At 38.0% G+C, this 19,712-nt stretch overlaps 1 protein-coding gene across 2 annotated transcripts; it reads right to left on the bottom strand.

The window, feature by feature from the left end:
* LOC109010855 (protein timeless homolog) lies at positions 1-19,473 on the bottom strand. 2 transcript variants are annotated; one of them, XM_018991790.2, is made up of 19 exons: positions 19,216-19,473; positions 18,342-18,494; positions 18,070-18,229; positions 17,222-17,540; positions 16,810-16,947; positions 16,538-16,730; positions 16,304-16,434; positions 15,271-15,483; positions 14,007-14,173; positions 13,186-13,264; positions 4,431-4,961; positions 3,872-4,242; positions 3,551-3,601; positions 3,346-3,450; positions 2,849-3,070; positions 2,602-2,670; positions 2,200-2,427; positions 1,590-1,703; positions 1-631 (listed from the first exon to the last, which is right to left on the bottom strand). In XM_018991790.2, the coding sequence occupies exons 1-19, from the start codon at positions 19,316-19,318 to the stop codon at positions 211-213; spliced, it is 3,768 nt and encodes a 1,255-aa protein (XP_018847335.1). In that variant the 5' UTR covers positions 19,319-19,473; the 3' UTR covers positions 1-210. The 2 variants fall into 2 exon arrangements, with proteins under 2 accessions (XP_018847335.1, XP_018847338.1); XM_018991793.2 differs by lacking the exon at positions 2,849-3,070.
* Between the last annotated feature and the right edge of the window lie 239 nt (positions 19,474-19,712).

Genomic DNA, 19,712 nt, shown 5'->3' with positions numbered 1-19,712 from the left:
TAAAAGTGACAGCAAGTAATAGACCTTGTATACGTGGAACATTGGAATTCCACGTATTTAAACTTTTACTGGCTAGGATTGAGGAACTCAGAAAAGATCAATAGGTAACCGCAAATTTCAATGAATTATTTTACACAACTATGTAATATAACTGAAGTTAATTAAAATTATAATGCATTAAAATGGAATAAAGCTGGCCATGCTCCCATCTCAGTCATCCTCAAGATCAAGTACCACCCTCAACTTCCTTCTAGTTACAGCATTCTTTGGCGAAACACTAGGAGCCACTTCATCCCCTGAATCTGCCAACTCATCGTCCATTTGCTGATGTGACAAATGGTCTAAATTATCCGGTGCAACACCTATGGATCCATTTCTTCCAATCCTTCTCCTTAGAGACCTTTTCGGAGATGCAATAAGAGCCACATTATCCTCCAAAACTGTCAACTCATCATCTCTTTGCTGACCTGACAAATGATCCAAATTGTTCACAGCTGCAACAACCATCAAATTACCACTGCCACTGCGAGTCACTTCAGCTTCTGCACTGCCATTCAGACCGTCTTGGCTAAAAGCAACATCTATATCAATTCCTGCAGGTTCCAACTTTCTGCCATGGTCGCTACCATCCCTGAAAGAAGATGATGCAGGATTAGTTTTGTGTTGAAACTAATAATGGTGCAACAGAAGCTGCTCCCTTCATCGCAACCAATTATTCAAAGCAACTAACTTCCGAGTACACAGTGAGGTAATTCTTTCATAAATTAGAATACCCTTAGACAGTTGCCAAAAAAAAGAAAGAAAATCCCCAAGACAAGAAGAAGCCAGCTTAATAAATACGACCTGGCTTTATAAATATTAACAGCTTGATAAAGATGAAATGCAGTTTTAGATACTAACAGCTAAATGACATATCTTTTATATCTCCCTTTTTCTTTCACTCTATTTCCTCCGTCAAGTTAGTACGATTAAACATACAGCTTCTAAAGCTTCGAATCTGATGGTTAAAGAATGATCAAGAATCCTACTCTTTGAAGTTTGAACATTCAGTCCAATTTTCGACTTTGACTTTAATTCCAACTCATAGCCTGCTCAATCTTATATTTATCTGATTCTTCAACTACAATAACTTTCAGTATAAGTCAATTAAAGTTTCTTTATATCTAGGCATGCTAGAGAAGTGAGGATGACTAGATGCAGAAAACAGTTTCTAGCAAGTTTTTTCTTGAGAAGAGGATGGTACCCCGTAATTTTATTCAGGAACCCTCATTTATGGCGGAGGAGTTCCTAGAAAATTGATACTGATGTTATTCTTTCAACAACTTCTCAGTTCTCAGTCATCTCCTAGTATGCAAATACTCCAAACATAAAATACCCAACATCAGAACTACATGGATACCATCTACATTCAACAGCACTAGTATCCTCATTTTCAAAGAAGTCTCATTTCCCATTGTAGATGGGAAATGTAAAAGGTGACAGTAACATACCTAGTTCAGTCTGAATGACATATTCACCTTTGTAAAGTTTGTAGAACAAGTTGAATAATTCTCATTAACTAGCAATAATTATGTGGATGAGAAGCATACCATTCTATATCAACTTCTGAAGCTTCGTTTCCATAATCACTTTGACTTGTCCTCTGAATCGAGATAGCAGTGACACTCTCATGCTTTGACTGAGGAAGGGACCTTTTAGCTTTCCTATATCCAAAGATGAATTAGTTTAAATAACGAATAAGAAAATAATACAATGAAAGAATTCCATCCCAATGTCTGATATTTTCTACATGATGCAAAGGGTCTTTAGATCATTTCAACAAAATGTTTGCTTTCGTGCGTTACCATAAGATGCAGAAAATCACAATATTTAAAAGGCAGCTATAATAAACATTTGGTATAACAAGTTATTGCATCATTTGCCAATTCTGCATAACAGAACAGAGAGGAGTGGGAAAATGCATGTACAGAAAATATTTGGGCTAAAAACAAACTAAACACCAAATCCAATAAAATGGAAACATGAGCAGGATTTATTTTAAAAATGATTAATTTAATCAAAAGCAGAAAAAAGTACACAATGCTGTACATCAAGGAGTCCTGTATACAACCATGTACTTTTTCTGCCTTCAGTGAAGAGCACCCTATACTGCTGATCAACATGAAGAGCACTGGATGATGCTTATGAACATGATATTACCTATTCATTAGTGATAGCAATGTTTCATCATCAGAGTCATGTGACGCATCTCTAAAGGAATCATTAAGATTCTCATCCTTCAGATGCTTGTTGGCTTCAGACATCTTACGTCGAGGAACACATAAGCCGAGTTGCTTAAGTTTATGAGAAACTTGGAGTGCCGTAAATTTACCATCTGAATCCAATGCTTTCGCAATCATGTAGCTACATCTCTTATGCTCTTTGAATCTGTGCAGATCAGACAGTCATTTTTTTGAAATTAAATAGAAAATAATAGATTCCAGCATATCTTTATTAGCTTTCGAGCATCTACATTGTAAAAGGAGATTTAAGCTAATACTGTAAGAGCAAAAAATATTAAATCAAATCTTGTAACCATCAACCAAGCTAAGTAACACTCACTTCTCATACAGAGCCCTGATCATACCCTCCTCATCTTCACTAAAGGCCCGTATTCTCTTTCTAGAGTGCCTACAAAAATATAATAAAAAAAAAACCAATGCACCTATTAGAGAGTTATTCCAAAATGTGAAGGAAAACAGATAAACAAGAAACTTCGAACTAAAAACAAAAAAATAATACCCAGAAGCTTTTTATATGGTTCACCCTTTTTGTAATACCCAGAAAGTAAGAAATTTTTAATACTTACAGAGTCCGACTCAATGAACTTCCTTCTAAAACATCTGATTCATGAGGTCTTTCCACTACCTTTCTTTCTCCCTCATGCTCATCAACATATAACATCTTTTTCCTTGGTGCAACTTTCAGTCCTAGCTTTCTAAGCTTATTAGAAACTTGTGCTGGTGAAACATTACCATCAGGATCTATAACTTTCGCAATAAGATGACTACAATGCTGGTCATCTTTGAACCTAAAATGGCCACATTCATCGGAAAAGATTTAGTGCAAAGAGTTCAGAAGGTACTGGATAGAAATAGAATGAGCCTATGCTGCTATATAATGTATATGCAAAATGCAAACTTGGGTAGAACCTAAACGTATATACCTAATCAATTCACCAAAGGCCATTGTCATCATAAGAGATGTATGCTTCAGATTGCATTAGGTATAGATGTGATCAGACAAAGTTTCTTTTAAAAGAAACAGTCCAAGAAAAGAAAATAGTAAAGGTTAACACAGACTTACTTCTCATAGAGATCCTTAATTTTTCCCTCCATCTCACCACCAAGAAAAAGTCTCCTCTTTCTTCTAGGAGCACTCTCAGATTCTTGTTCCATGGACTGGCTTATACTACAAATATTAAATGAACAAAGGAGTTTCATAGTTTCATATATATAAAATTTTTTAAGCACAATATCAATTCCAATGAATAATAGGTCCAATGGCATACTTATCAGAATTTTCTTTGATGCCTCCTGCTTTGTCAGAATTTTCTTCCATACTGCACAAAAAAAGAGGGTATTTAACAACTCATTTTATTGAAGCACAAATATTCAATCAAAACATATTACCATGTTTCATTTCTATCCTAATTGAGTCAAAGATGATGAAATCTTATAACTATAAGTACAAAAACAGTATATGTGAACCAGACAGCCAACAAATGGTTGGTTTGAGATACAGTGTTTTCGCTAAGAATTAGAAAAATGTAGAGGTCAAGAAAAAAAAATGAGACTAAAACAACTACTCAAGTTTTCAGAAAACGTTTTACCTCTGATAGCCTAGCTCATGAGAGATCACAACATCCGCTTCATCTTCACCAAGTGCATCTGCTATGCTCCTAACATTCCATCTGTTGGCCTGCGATGGACCAATTTCTCCATCCCCAGGAACATTGTCCCCGTTCTTAACTCCTTTCTTCAAAGAACCAATCTCATGCACTAAATATTCAGCATTAATAAAATGGCACTCTTTGCGGGTCTTCCAAAAGAGGGCTTCCACGAAGAGAAGGGGTTGAATTTTCATTTTCCTTAGCATCCTTCTTACCAAACTCTTCAAGAAATCAATGAGATTTTCATATTCTTTTGATGGGCATGAGTTCTGCTCAACCAAGATATTATGAAAGATTGTGAGGATTGATATCTGCAAAAGTGTACCAGAAAGTAGCAAATTAGACATGCATTCATGAAAAACCTGGATACTTTTTTCTTTTGAAGAAGCACGATTATTATTTTTTGAAAGATATAACATCCCTGCCATTTTATAATTTTTCAACGGTAAACACATTACAAGTTTTAACTTGATAAATTATAAAATAAATTTTTTTTAACCTGATACAGCATTGGAGAGAGCTCCAAGTCCTCAGTAATCCTTCGCAACAGGCATATTATGTAGTGATTTGTACTAGCAGAATTGCTCTTATAAAACTTAAGCAACCAACATAATCTATGTATAATGTTGTTGTTTGCAAAAGCAGAGATCAAAGTTGATAGGTTAAAATCAACTTCATCAGTTGCATCTAGTTGCTCCTCACCAGAAGAATCATCAGTGCCATAACAAAGATCATCATTAGCTTGATTGGCACCTTTGTTGCCCATCTCTGGCAGACTGCCTTTAAGTTTCCTTGTCTGTGACACAGCCATTTCAGGTTCATCAACTGGAGCAGGTATAACAATGTTTTCTTTCCCGTTAGTATTTGTACTTGTTTGGCTTCCCTGGTGGCAGATGCTCATATCTGCTGATTGCTCATTATTAGAGATTCCAAACTCATTCTGAATGGTGACACAATCTCCAAGTTGTTCATTTTCTGTTTCCTTGCTGCTCGATGACTTCTTCCTCTTTCTCCTTGATTTCCTAGCAACCTTAATAATGAAAAGATTTTAATAGATATTCTCACAACAATGGCTTTCCTAGACTAATAAACGGAAATATTGAAACTAGATAACCAGAAGTAGGCTCAGGTCATGTCAGAATATCAACTATAAAAATTTAAATAAACACAAAAATATTGATCTAATAACGGATTCCTTTTCCTAGCAATAGCAATGGACAAAAATGGATGCATCAGAATACAAGGACAGTTTTCAAATCAAAAGATGCATGCAGAAATTCAACAATCATTAACAGATATATGCTACAACAAAAATCAAGACTTCTTTTTAACGAAGATCAAGGTTGCAATATTAACCAGATTAATGAAAAAAATGCTGCAACAAAAGTCAAGTCTTTTCTTTTTTATTTTTCTTTTTGAAAAGTAAAAATCAAGTATTTTTTTATGAATATCATGGGGGTAAAACTTGTCTTTGTGCCAAGCATTGCACTCTCTGCTGACTGATTTGTTCCCCTGTTGTATTCTCTATTGTTCATGGCAGATGCAATTCTATTCTTTTTTTTTTATAAGTAAGAAGTTATATTAATCCACGTAAAAAGGCAATGCCCAAGTACACGGGAAGTGTACAAGAAAAACCTAATTACAAACTACGCGCTACGGAAAGTAGCGTAAAAGTCATTAAAATTCCTCCCATTCAATACAATAGAAGAAGCCCAAAGCAACAAAGTGTGATAAAAAAAGGCCCTAAAACTATCCGGAGAGCGTTCCTTATTTTCAAAACATCGGTCATTTCTTTCATTCCATGTGCACCACATTAAACATAGAGGTACCATCTTCCAAGCAGCTGCAATATGACAGTTGCCCCTAATCCCTCTCCAACATGACAATAAATCCAAGACTCTCCTGGGCATCACCCATGCAATACCAAGCCTAGTGAAAATGTCATCCCATAAAGCCTTGACTATTTCGCAATGTAGAAGTAAATGGTCTGCTGATTCACTGCTGTGTTTGCACATAAAGCACCAATCGGTTAAGTAAAGGCCTCGCTTTTTCAGTTTATCTATAGTCAATATCTTCCCAAGGGATGCCAACCAGCCAAAAAAGGCAACTTTAAGGGGTGCATTGCTCCTCCAAATGCTCTTCCAAGGAAAGGCATTGGTGGGATGAGCCGTCAAAAACTTGTAATAAGAGCGAACTGAAAATTTCTTGTTCCCAGTGAGTGTCCATATTAGTCCATCTTCCCTACCTGCTTGTACTTTCATTGCGTATAAAACATTGTAGAAATCAATAATGTCATTTAACTCCCAGTCTTGTACAGCCCTAGAGAAACTCACTGACCAATGAATAGAATTTGCGGAGATGCTCATATTATCAGCCACCGAAGCATCCTTGTCTGATGCAATCCTATAAAGCGAGGGAAAAGCATTTTCCAAGGCCACATCGCCACACCAGATATCATGCCAAAATCTTATGCGCGTGCCCCTTCCCACCTCAAATCTAAAATTACCGAGTAGGTCTTCCCATCCATTTCGAATGAATTTCCAAACACCCACCCCATAGGCCCCTCTTACTGCATTAGAGCACCAATCTCCCCAAATACTCCCGTATTTAATGTTGATGATGCTTCTCCAAAGAGTGTCCCCTTCCTTATGATACCGCCATAACCACTTTCCAAGTAGAGCCTTGTTGAAAATTCTCAGTTTTCTAATCCCCAAACCACCGCAAGACAAAGGGGTGCAAACTTTATCCCATCTAATCAAATTGAATTTTTTCTCATCTTCTAGCCCTCCCCACAAGAAATCACGGAAGATCTTTTCCAGTCTATTTGCCACCCCTGCAGGTAAAGGGAACAAAGATAGAAAGTATGTTGGAAGATTAGAAAGTGTGCTCTTAATAAGCGTGATTCGGCCGCCTTTAGACAAGTAAATTCTCTTCCAACCTGCCAGTTTACATTCAATTCTCTCAACAATCCCATCCCACATTACCTTAGATTTGTGGGGGGCCCCCAAAGGAAGTCCCAGATACTTCATAGGCAAGAGTGACACCTTGCAACCCAAAATGGCAGCCACTTCACTTAGATTGTTAACCAAGCCAACTGGAACTAGCTCGGACTTCGATAAGTTCACTTTAAGACCTAAGACAGCTTCAAAACACAGAAGGAGGGCTCTCAAGGAGCGAATCTGATCTGGGTCTGAGTCACATAAAATCAACGTATCATCAGCGAAAAGGAGATGTGTGACTGATAAGCTTTCATGCAAGGAACTACCCACGGAGAAGCCCGAGATGAAACCCCTATCCACCACCCCCTCCAACATTCTACTCAGTACATCCATCACTATAATGAATAACAAAGGAGATGGAGGGTCCCCTTGTCGCAAACCCCCAGAGCTGCAAAAGAAACCTTCGGGGGTACCATTGATCAAAGTGGAAAAACTAATGGTTGTGATACAATGTTTTATCCACTGACACCATCTTTCCCCGAAACCGTGCCTGCCCAGAATGTACAACAAGAAATCCCAATTGACATGATCAAATGCTTTCTCCATGTCCAATTTACACAAGAGACCTGGGGTGCCGCTTCTAACTCTAGATTCCAAGCATTCATTAGCAATAAGAACGGAGTCTAAAATTTGTCTTCCTTTAACAAATGCACTTTGTGACTTCGAGATGATCTTCCCCATAACTTCACTTAGTCGCTTCGCAAGAACTTTTGATATGATCTTGTAAACCCCACTCACCAAACTTATGGGCCAGAAATCATGTACCTCCACCGACCTTGCCCTTTTCGGGATAAGGGCGATGAAAGTGGCATTTAGGCTTCTCTCAAATTTCATGAAAGAGTGAAATTTGAGAAAAACTTTCATAAGATCAACTTTAATAATGTTCCAACAAGTTTGGAAAAAAGCCATTGTAAAGCCATCGGGGCCCGGCGCTTTATCTTTAGCCATCCCGTTAAGCACACTTAGAACCTCATCCTCCTCAAAGGACCTCTCCAACCAAGCTGCACTTGCTTGATCCATTGAATCAAAATCTAGTCCGTTTACCTTTGGTCTCCATTGATATTGCTCCGTTAAAAGCTTGTCATAAGAATGCACAATGTGATTTTTTATCTCAACACTATCAGTCAAAACCCTGCCTTCCGAATGTAGGACCTCAATAGCATTGTTTCTACAATGAGAATTAGCAACTCTGTGGAAAAACTTTGTACATCTGTCCCCTTCCTTCAACCAAAGGGCTCGAGATTTTTGTCTCCAAGAGATCTCCTCCATAAGGGTGATTTTTTCCAGCTCAGCTACCACTACCATTTTCCTTACTTTTTCATCCTCCGAAAGAGTCCCCCCCACTTCTTTTACATCAAAATGCTGCAGCTCTTGAGAAAGAGTGGATCACTGGTCGTTAATATTCCCAAAGACTTCCAGATTCCATTTTCTTAGATCCTTTTTCAAAACTTTTATTTTCCCAACCAAAATGAAACTAGGGGTGCCCGTGAGTTGATAGGAGTTCCACCATGATCTAACTTTCTCCGAGAACCCATCAACCTTTAACCACATGTTCTCAAATTTAAAATATCTCCGTCCCCCGTGAAGACCCCCACAATCTAGTAAGAGGGGAAAGTGATCGGAACAAAGTCTAGAAAGTCTTTTTTGGCAAAGGTTGGGGAAGTGGACCTCCCAAGAGGAAGAGACAATGAACCTGTCCAACCTAGACCAAGCCCTCCCGTTAGACCAAGTGAAATCTCCTCCCGCCATAGGAAGATCAACCAGTTCCAACTCAAAAATAAGTGCTGAAAAATCCGCCATGGCTGGGCCCATGTTGGAATCCCCTGATCTTTCACTTGGAAACCGCGTGACGTTGAAATCGCCTCCAATACACCACAGGATATCCCATCAACTACACATACCAGCTATTTCATCCCACAGTAGTTGTCTTTTATTATCAAGATTTGGCCCGTAAACACCTAAGAAACCCCAAACGAAACCATCATCAACATTTGAGAAAGAGCAAGCTACTGAAAATTCACCAACGAAATCCTCCACCAAATTGACTACTCTTTTATCCCACAACACTAATATGCCCCCTGAAGCACCCTTAGAGACAAGGGTGGTCCATCCTACGTAAGGGCAATTCCACAAGCTTCTTATTAATTGCCTATCAATATACTTCAACTTAGTCTCCTGCAAACAAATCACATCTAACTTCCACTCCCGTAATAAGTTCTTTATTCTCAGGCGCTTGTTTGGATCATTCAAGCCCCGAACATTCCATGAGAGGATCTTGGGCTTCATGGACTATCGAGGTTCACCCTATCATTGTGTCTTCCCCTACTCACGCTTCCTTCTCTTGCATCATAATTAATGGAGCAAGTAAGCCTCTTGAGCTCCCTGTCTTTTTTAGCAACGGATTTAGCAAGCTATGGCTGTCCTGCTTCTATGGCAATAATGAGGGCTTTAAACTGTTCCTCGTAACCTTCACATGAGATCCCAAGGCAGTGTCGAAGAGCATCAACCTTTTGTAATACCCAATCAGATTGTAATCCCGCCCCTAAAGGTGCTGGTGGCAGCGAGCATAGAGGACTAGAAACATCTCCATACTCCTTACAAACTAGTTGAAGATCAGACCCATGTGAAGACTCATCATCTGAGAGAGCCCCTTCAATCGATGACTCATCCTCCCCTTCTTCCACAGTACACAGCACCATTGAAGGGGTCTCCAAAACATGGGATGAAAAAGGCAATCCCTGGGCCCTAATGAGAACATCTGAGAGTTGAGGAGGACCAGAAGTGTGCGAGGGGACGTCTGAACCCACACCCGAAGGCAGCCCAGTGGAGGTCGAAGCCTCCATGCAAACCTTCCTCCTTTCTGAGGTCGGGGGTGAACCCAAAAAATTAGCCAGAGGCCTGGAAGAGGCCATCGGCACTGTCTGTGTCTTGGGTGAGCACGACAGCTCTTTCTGAGTCGCCGAGGAACTCAAGATGGTTCTCTCAGCTGTCGGCAGTGGGTCTACCCTGATAACCAGGGGCCGGATTGAGGCCATCGGCGATTTCTGGACCATCGGCGAGCTCGAGATCTCTTCCTGTGTCGTCGGAGTGATCCCCGAGGCCAGGGTGCAATCGGCGACACCAGTCGACTCCTTCTGCCTCGGAGAGCTTTGGTTCTCTGTCGCCGTGAGTTCGCCGGCAATCGTCGGTGAGTTCTCAGCCGCTAGTGAGTCGGCGAGGTCGACCGCCGGAGGGGATGAGCCATTACGGCCCAGGCGCTGGGGCTCACGGGCTCGAGAATGCCCCTTGGCCATCCAGGAGGCTTGAGGCCTGATGGGCCTGATGGGCTCGAGGCCCACGGGCTCACTTACAACAGATGGGCACAAGGGCCCTTTGAGGCCCATACCAGACACTCCAGCTTCCTTTCCCACCTCCATTACCAAATTAAGTCCTGCATCCACTTTATTCATCAATACCGAAACTTCCTCAAATACACCAGACAACTGTGCTCTGACAGCCCACAAGATACCTTCCACCTCCCCCAATTTCGTACACAACGTTCCACTACCAATACAGTGAGAATCATCTGGTACACTGAGGTCCTTGCCTCTTGACTCCATGGCAGAATTGCCTCTTGTCTGTGAGGATGCTGGTGACTTCAAAACAGAAGCAAAAGAGACGCCATTAGAGGGAGAAGATTTCTCTGTAACCACACCACCCCCCCGAAGGCTAACCATCCTCTTAAGGTGGTAAGAAAAACCTTCCCATCCATATCCCTTCTCACCTTCAGGAATAATAAAAAAACCCCTCTTCCTACCATTCCAAAACTCCTCCAAACATAAAAAACAACCCCTACTGTTTCTATGGCGTTGGAGTATGAGAAAACTATTGCCCACCCACAACTTTCTGAAAAACACTTGGCACCCACGTGAAGCAAGAGCTTCCTCCATCATCCTTGCCAACCATGAAGCTGATGTCCCATTAATGAAGAGAAACAGAACCATTTTCCTGCCCCTCTCAGTAATACGAAAGCTATTAGCAGCCACCTTCACAAAGCTGAAAGTTTTATACTCCACCGAAAAGCTTCCATCAACATCCATGATAAAAACAGCAGCAGAGGAAGGGAGGAAAGAAACTCAAAAAAACAGAAGGAACAAATCAAACTCAAAAGCAGATGACTATCTTGAAACTTCAACCATCCAGAATATCATCTCCTAGCATAACAATAATGGCCCAATTCTATTCTTAGAAGATCTCTTTGGGAATCTCTTTAATTTAGTGATTAATAATTTGCAAATATTGTAATTGGAGACTTTAATATCATCTATGTCATGATGAGAAGGTAGGGGGTGTGCCAGTTTCTCTCTGCTAATTCTGAATTTTGAATTTAGTTTTGCACAATGCTTAGTATGATCTGCCTAATTTTTTTTTTTGGTTCGAAGTACACATGTTTCTCTTATCTCGGTTCTTAAGAAAGCAAATATGAGATTACAGAAGGCATCATTACCTCCTCCCCTCATCTTCTTAACATCAAACTAGATCGTACGAATTACCATAGTAGAAGGGAGGTTTTATTCACTTGGGAGAGGTTGGATAGAGCCTTAGTTAATCACCATTGGGAATCTTATTTCCCTAGTCATTTCAGCTCATTTAGAGAGGAACCACATTGATCATCCCCCTCTTCTGCTTGAAAGTAAAACTCATTCCAAGTCTGGTCCTTTCAAGTTCAAAAGAACATGGAGTTCACATACTCAGTCTCATGACTTTGTTGCTGGGAATTAGAATCAATCTTGTCCTTTATCTATTCTTCTTTATTGCCGTTTAAATCAAAGAGATTAAAATGGGTCTTAATAGATTTAAATCATTCTATATTTGGTAATATCTTTAAAAGGTTATTGGATTTAAGCTATTTGAACTTGTTGTGAGGTTTGGAGTAAGAGTACGATTAAGTTCTTCAAGAGAAGATTTTTTTACTTATTTTTAATAAACAAAGTCTATTTACAATTGGGGATAGGAATTCTAGTTTCTTTTTTCTTTTTCTTTTTTTCATGCGATGATTCTCACAAAGAAAGGAAAGCCACAACTTAGCTAATAGGCTGTCAACCTCAATGCCTAAGCTGGTTTCTCTACACTCTACAGCAAGGTGCCATTTTGGAAGGAAGACTCATTTCTAAAAGCATAGCACTCACGCTCAAGATTTATCTCGTAGTTTGGCTAACACCGTTAGCATAGAACTCCCATATTGGTTCTAGTTTAGGTGATAGATTAGATAACTACAGAAGTGGCCAACCGGATTGAGAATTTGTTTTGTGCTTTTTTATGAAGTGGTATGGGAGAGGAAACTAAATTCCATCTTGTAAGTTGGAATAAAGTTTGTTCTCCTATTTCGGTATGGGGGTTTGTAACTTGAGGATATTTAATAAGGCTTTATTGGGGAAGTGGCTATGGAGATATCAATTAGAAGCAGAGTCACTTTGGAGGGAGGTCATTGATCAGAAGTATGGAAGAACTTGGGGGGTTGGTGTTCTAATAAAAGGGCGTGGGACTTGGGAAGTTCATTAGAAAGGGTTGGGAGAGCTTTGTTAGTCATGTTAGTTATGCTGTTGGAGAGGGATTTGGGATCCTTTTCTGGTTTGACATTTGGTGTGATGATCGAACCCTCAATAGTGTGTTTCTGGCTATCTTTCGATTGGCTTCAGATCGAAGTTTCTGATTTGCTTTGTCGTTCTAATGGCTTGATTCAGTGGGATATTTGCTTAACTAGAGCTGTACATGATTGGGAGATTGACAAAGTTTCATCTTTCTTCAGCTTTTTATACTCTTTGAGGCTTGGTGGTAATGATGAGGATAGGATGTTATGGAAGTCTAAGGGGTGAAAAAAGTTCACTGTTCGTTCGTACTTTAAGCTGTTGACTTTTCAGAATAGTTCTCCTTTTCCTTGGAAGTGTATTTGGAGGTCTCAAGTGCCTTCCAAAGCTGCTTTTTTCATTTGGACTGCCTCTCTTGGGAAAATTTTGATGCCAGATAACTCAAGGTAGCAGGGTATTAAAGTTATGGATTGGTGTTTCATGTGTAAAAAGAATGGAGAAACCGTGGATCATCCACTCTTGCATTTTAAGGTGGCAAGGGCTTTGCGGGATGGCATTTTTAGTAGAATTGGCTTGGCTTGGGTGATGCCTTTGAGAGTGGTTGAAAACCCAACAATATGAAAGCAAAACAAACAACTTTTCCATCTAGTTTTAGTCCAACAGAGGCATGAAAAAAGCATGATCATACCCTCAATGTTCCTCGTGCTTGAAGGTTCTCCATGAGCCGCACAATTTTATGTATAATCTCAATCAAATCTGCAAGATCACTGTAAAGAAAAGATCATGAGCATGAGATTAATATATTCAGAAAAACCAAAACTTCATTTTTTTTCGTTTACATGCAATTTGTGCGTGCAAATAGAATGACATAATCACTCTAGAGAAAATTAATTTTGTCTAGGGAGGGGGAAATCAGGCATCCATACATATTAAACAAACTACAACCTTTCATTATGTGAATAGCTATTATATGCCTACAGAATATTATAGCTTTTCAAGAAGGATGGTCATTATGCAGAGGGCTCAATAATGGGATTGAATTAGAAGTCATACCACTAAAATATATAAATAAGAATGCAATAACAATCAAATAGAGGCGAGCCTAGTTATAGAAGAACATTTCCATGCAGGAGAAAGTAGTTATGTGTTTGATAAAATTCCGTTAGTTTTAGTCGAAACATACCTTTGCTCACATCCAGCAAGTCCAATATATGATGCATTATATGAAAGTGCATGGGCCTTAAAGATGTCACAAAATAGTGATTTACAGACGCATCTAAATAATGTATGAAAAGAAAAGACGGTGTCCATCTGTCCAGTTCTAAAGATTATAATATTGAAGTATAACGCAATAAAGAAAGCTTCATATTGTTTCTCTGACCAAATGTTCATTTCGATTTTCTGATATTAAAATTGAACTGCCAAAAGTAAATTTCTTGCTACTGGATTGAAAGATTGAAAAAAGAAGTTTGATAAATTATTTATGAGATTAAGATGATGAAGAAAAACCTTTTTGGTTGTTTGTGCGTGTCAAACATTCTGATCAAATTTAAAAGGAACTGTGTAATCCCTTGATCCGTCTGGTCATAAAATAACTTGTAAAGAAGGATGCGAGTTGTGCGAGGCTCCTTAGACTCTTCGGGCAATAACTTAAGCACCAAATCTAGCATGCAAATCTAAAAACAGGAAAAACAGTTAGGAAGAATGTTTTTTTTTTATCAGTACACAAAATTTTATTGATAGTAGGGATGGTAGATAGCCCAAGTACACGGGACATATACAACAGCATTACCTATGCATGATAATCTTGTGGTACAAGAAATTCAGTTAGGAAGAATGTTACAAGGCTAGAAATCAGAAAGAAGGTTAACTGCAAGCGACAAATATGCAGATCTCTATTTCTCTTTATGTAGCATGTTAAGTGGTGTCCCAGTTAACAAGTGGAACATCTGACCAAACAGAAATTTCGAATATGAACATATAATGTGTACAATTAGAAAATTGTGCATATCTTAGACTGTCTATTGCCGTCTAGAAATAAGACTCCAGGATAGGACAAGGGATGGACAAGATAGGGTATCCTATACACATACTTTGCAATAGAACTGATTAGACTGACACTTTTCAAATTACACCCAAATCATTTGTTGGCCTTCAGTGCCTAAACACATTTAAGGGCACCCAAGAATGCATCTTTGCTTTGCAATAATTCAATTTCATATGCTGCTTCAGTGCTATTCTATGAATCTTCAACAAGGCAATTTCATGTATGAATTTTGGCTTCCATAGAAAATTTCATTTCTTTTGATGAAATTTCAATCTTCCAAACAAATATTTACAATAAGAGGACAGTATCCTCAAATCAGATTAATTCACATAGATTCTGCATCCATTAACAAATCTCTCCCCATGGTCATCACAAAAATCAAATTTTATCTCATGTAAAAATAATTTGAGTTACAAAAACCTTTTCTTGTCTAAATACTATCATCATTGGAAGGTCTTGCCCATACATCCAGTTGCATAATATTTTGCTCTAATCACTGTATGTGATCTTGAAGCAGGAAGGAAAGAAATGACATGCAAATAAGCATAGCTCACATAGCCTTAATCTAAATGTATTACACTAAGTGCAGGTCGAAATAAGAAGCTCAGCAAGCAGAGAGATGTTTATTGATACATCATCCACAAAATAATAAACTATTGAAGCATATATTTGTAGGGCTAGCACAGGCAGTGATACAGAACTTCGAATTAAAAAAGTAAAAATTACCATTGTTTTCATAAGAGAACCAGCTGCAGAGAGGAATTTATAGTTATTTGTTTCCTTTAGCCCCTCGAATGCACTACGCCACTTCAAAATGACAAGTTGGAACATTGGCTCATTCATTGATTGAGCGATTGGACCACATATATCACCTCTAAAAATTGTGCTATCAGCATCTTTATCAGCAAAAGCTTCAAAAATGTCTGATCCCACATTTGGCTGTTAAACCAAAGAAAAATCAAGCGATAACTCAAGAATTTCCAACAATTAAAAAATAATTAAGTTACAGTAAGTATGATTGAGCACTAAGAAATATTTTAACAAGACATAAAAAACCGGAGCTTGAGAGAAATGCTACCTACCAAGGCTATAAGCCAGATTAGCCCTAGCTCAAAGACAATTTCTTTCTAAGAACAAGTTGGAGGGTGAAGTCATGAGTTCACAACTCACTCGATGCATGTGAAACCTACCAATTAATAAAGAGGCAATTTAACATCAAAAGTACGATTGCAACATTCAGGAACCTTGTCGATGGGCCAACTATAAGAAGTGAGATGAGGTTAACTTCCTAGTCACTAGCAAGAGAATCCCATAATTTCTAGGGATTTGAGACCAGATCTCCTGGTGGCCTTCCTAAGGTGACGATGTGCAAGACATCTCAATTAAATATGTTCATTTTAGATTTCTAGAAAGATATTAATAGAAGAGGAATGAAAGAGTAAGTTCAGCAAATTCTCTCTCTCTCTCTCTCTCTCTCTCTCTCTATATATATATATATATATATATATATGTATTTATGTTTATATGTATGTGTACATGTGTGTGTGTCATTTCCTTGCTTTCAATCACAAGCCTATCATATTCATTCAATCACAGGTTTTTCCAAATACTTTTTTTTTATTATATTGAGTCCTAATTAAAAGAAAAACACAAAGTTAGGGCTTGTCTAACCTCTAGCCAGAGTATCATCAAAGAAAAAGTCAAGTTCAAACATATGAAAATATGTAGATATAGGAATATGCTGAAGTTCATGTCTCACCTTAGATTTTAAAAGCTTGTGATATTGATAGGAAGTAACAAACTGAGCAACCTGAAAGAACACCATGACATCACTGTTCTGAACTGCATGATGCTCCTTTTCAATATCTTCACGAATCGATTGCATCAAAACTGATAAGAATTTGGATTGCATTAAGATGAGCCATAAAATTACAACTAAAAGCTTGGAGAAAAAAAGATTGTTCAAACAGGCATTCATTTCCAAAAGACTTGCCATTGTAAGCCCCCAATAGAAACTGGCTCACAAAATCATGAAGCAACTCCAAAATTTTATCCTTTGTTGAAGTTAGTCTTCCAATGTCCCATGCAATCCTTTTTACTGGACCCCGAGGAACATTGTGGTGTTTAAGCAGGATATCTCGAGTCGCAGAAGTCGGGTTTCCCTTTAGAACTGCCTTTGAACCATCCTGTGGTAAGAGCTATTGGTGTTACCAAATCTTTAAATGAGAGCCCCTTGGTAGCAACAGCATCAGTGAAACTTCTTACCATGGTAAGCCGTGTAAATGTCCCACTAAACTGAGAATGACGAACCATATTCTGTAATCTAGAAAGCCTTCTTTTCTCTTCTTCTTCCTCCATAATGGACTTGAGACTACCAACAGAAGATTTGGTGTCTTCATCCACCTATTGAACAAAACCAATTGTTATTGGATACGATATAGATGCCAATAAGCAACTGTAGAACAGCTGAAAGATTACATAAATTTTCAAATACTGTGCAACTCAACAACCCAAAACATAGAGAGAAGGAAAATTGTCGCCGGAAAATCATATCCGTCTGGTGGCTATGCCAATGTAGCTTCAGTATTTCACATCACAGATAACGATTAAGAATTATTTTATTCCTGATTTTTGTTGTTACCTTAAGAGATGCTGGAAGGAGATGAAGGGAACCAACCTTAAAACCTTTCAGATGCGCTTTGGCAACTAACTCTGGCTCTTGACCCATAAATATGTAGTGGAAAATCTCCAACAAAAGGAACTTATCATGATGGAGAAAACCACAAGAACCATCAATATGTTGACTTATAACTAAAATTAAGTCCATAAGATTCTCACGGAACAGTAGTTCCAAAAATCTATCTCTCAGTAATAAAAATTGATTAGCAGATCCCCCAGACTTCTGCTGCAATGAGATTTCTTGAATTGCTAGTACATTACGAAATAATGTAAGTACCAGTTGCACCAATTTCCAGTCATCTTCGGTGAATGTTTCACTGTTTGACATAGAATTGCACATAAAACGAATTATATATAAAGAAAAAGGTATGGTTTATGAAGCCAACAAATAAAAAGAACTAAAATAGATCATAACAAAAACAATCTTAGAGCACTAGAAACCAATGTGAAAACACAAATCTAAAAATTTGGAATCATGTTGTGGACACTTGATCATATTCAAAGAGAATGTTCATAGACACAACCGATATGCATCAGGTAACAATGGTGTTTTTTGGTACTCGCTTTTAAAGGAAAGAAAAAAAGAGTAAAAAAAGTGTTCATAAATCATGAAAACTACTCAGTCCAAAAAGCCATCTTTTCGGACAATATTTTCAAAAGAACAATGATAGAATGATCTAATTATAAGAAAAATCAAAGAGAATCATGACCTTAATTTGTTTGTCGCAAAAACTTGGGAAAAATAAATGTTTGATAACCAAATACTTGTCTTAGCTGCAGTTTAGCAAAAATTTCAATATCTGGCCTGAATGATGCAATACATATGAATTTAATTGTGCTCTTTACCATTCCAAACTTTCCAATGGGCTTTCTAGAAGTGAGACTATCACTGCCACAACATCACTACAAGTAATTGAAGACTTCAATTGCCATAGATACTCTATTTGTTGTGAAATATCATTTGAAGTACGCTCAATAGGCATCGTAAGGAACACCAAGACCTTCACTGCAGAACCAAAAAGAAAAATGATGAAAACAAAATAGAAAATAGAACTCATCAGGCACTTCCCCCTCCCCAAAAAAAGAATAAACAAGATGGAGAAATAATCGAAACCTACCTGCATTTAAAACCAAGTTATAATCATCTTGGCAGTGTTCAATAATAGGTATCAAATCTTTTGATACAGTGTTCCATTTACAGACTTGCTTAAACACATCACGAGTTTGTGGATCGTCACGCCTCAAAAACCTCAGCAAATCCTTCAAATTATCTGCAAAAAGGTTGGCAGGCAATGAAGTATGGTAAACCAAACCCCTCAAATCTCTGCACCTCAGTGGGCCAAAATTGGCTAGTGTAAAATGCGACTTCCTCTTTTATTATAGGAAGTTAAAACGTTAAATTCCAACTCTTATGGTTTTAATGAGACGTAGACAACAAACTCTTGTCAACTGATAATACATTATCCTACCTTAGGCAAGCTTTTAGATTTCTGAAACCCAATGTTAATACCACATAAACCACAAACTGTAACTTAACAATTTTAGTGACGTAGTTATGATATCAGTTTATAGAGAAAATTAATAATTTTTGAGAAATTAAGGCAGTACATTGCGAAGTGTTAATTGAACGAGAATGATAAAAAAAAAAAAAAAACAACCTTTAAGTGAGACTATTTTTAAAATTATGAAATTCAGCACAAATTTCACCCGCGATTACAAAAAGGGTACGATCAAATAGGGTGGTTTAATTAGTTTCAGGAAAAATTGGTATCCAACAATCAGCTGGGAAAGTAAATTTAGAATTCAAAATTTTCCTAATAGTTCTTATTTAGGAATCAAACGGAAATTTGTGGCCAACTTAAGGACATGTAACATCAATCAGCCTTTGGGAAACAAAACTCTAAAAAAATAACAAATCGTTAACTCCCAGCTTTCTTTCGGCACATTTTCTCGGGAACCAAAGGAAAAATTGTGGGGAAAAAGAATGAATACCTAGACAGTACTCGCCCTTTGAGTAACCGACCCGATTGCCATTCTCGTCCTCCTCGGCGATTCCGAGACCGGCACAGATTATCGATAAGCCTTCCGTGTCCATTTATTGTTACCGCTAGGACTTTGAAAATTTGGATGATTGTTTTGGGTTATTTTTTTTAGAAAGCGGGAGAGAGAGAGAGAGAGAGAGAGAGAGAGGTGACTGAGAAGTCTGATCGGGGAGAGAGAGAGAGATGCGTTAATAGTTAGGGCATCAGTGGCGCCAAATGGGGTATCCGAATCTTCCCGCGCTTCTTGCCGACCTTATAAGAATATAAAGATATACTTTTTATATAATACGAATAAAAATATACCTAAATGAAAATTTCTTCTTCTCCGTTACTATTCATCATTTCATATCCCAAATTTTATGAAAAATTCCTCTATTCCCTATAAAAAATCCATACATGTTATAAAAAATACTCTCATATCATATAAAAAAGTTATAAAGATGTAAA

The sequence above is a fragment of the Juglans regia genome, chromosome 13 (genome assembly GCF_001411555.2).
Source record: "Juglans regia cultivar Chandler chromosome 13, Walnut 2.0, whole genome shotgun sequence".
Lineage (NCBI taxonomy): Eukaryota > Viridiplantae > Streptophyta > Magnoliopsida > Fagales > Juglandaceae > Juglans > Juglans regia.
Note: the sequence above shows the minus strand (reverse complement) of the source record. Positions and strands in the feature narration are given on the sequence as shown.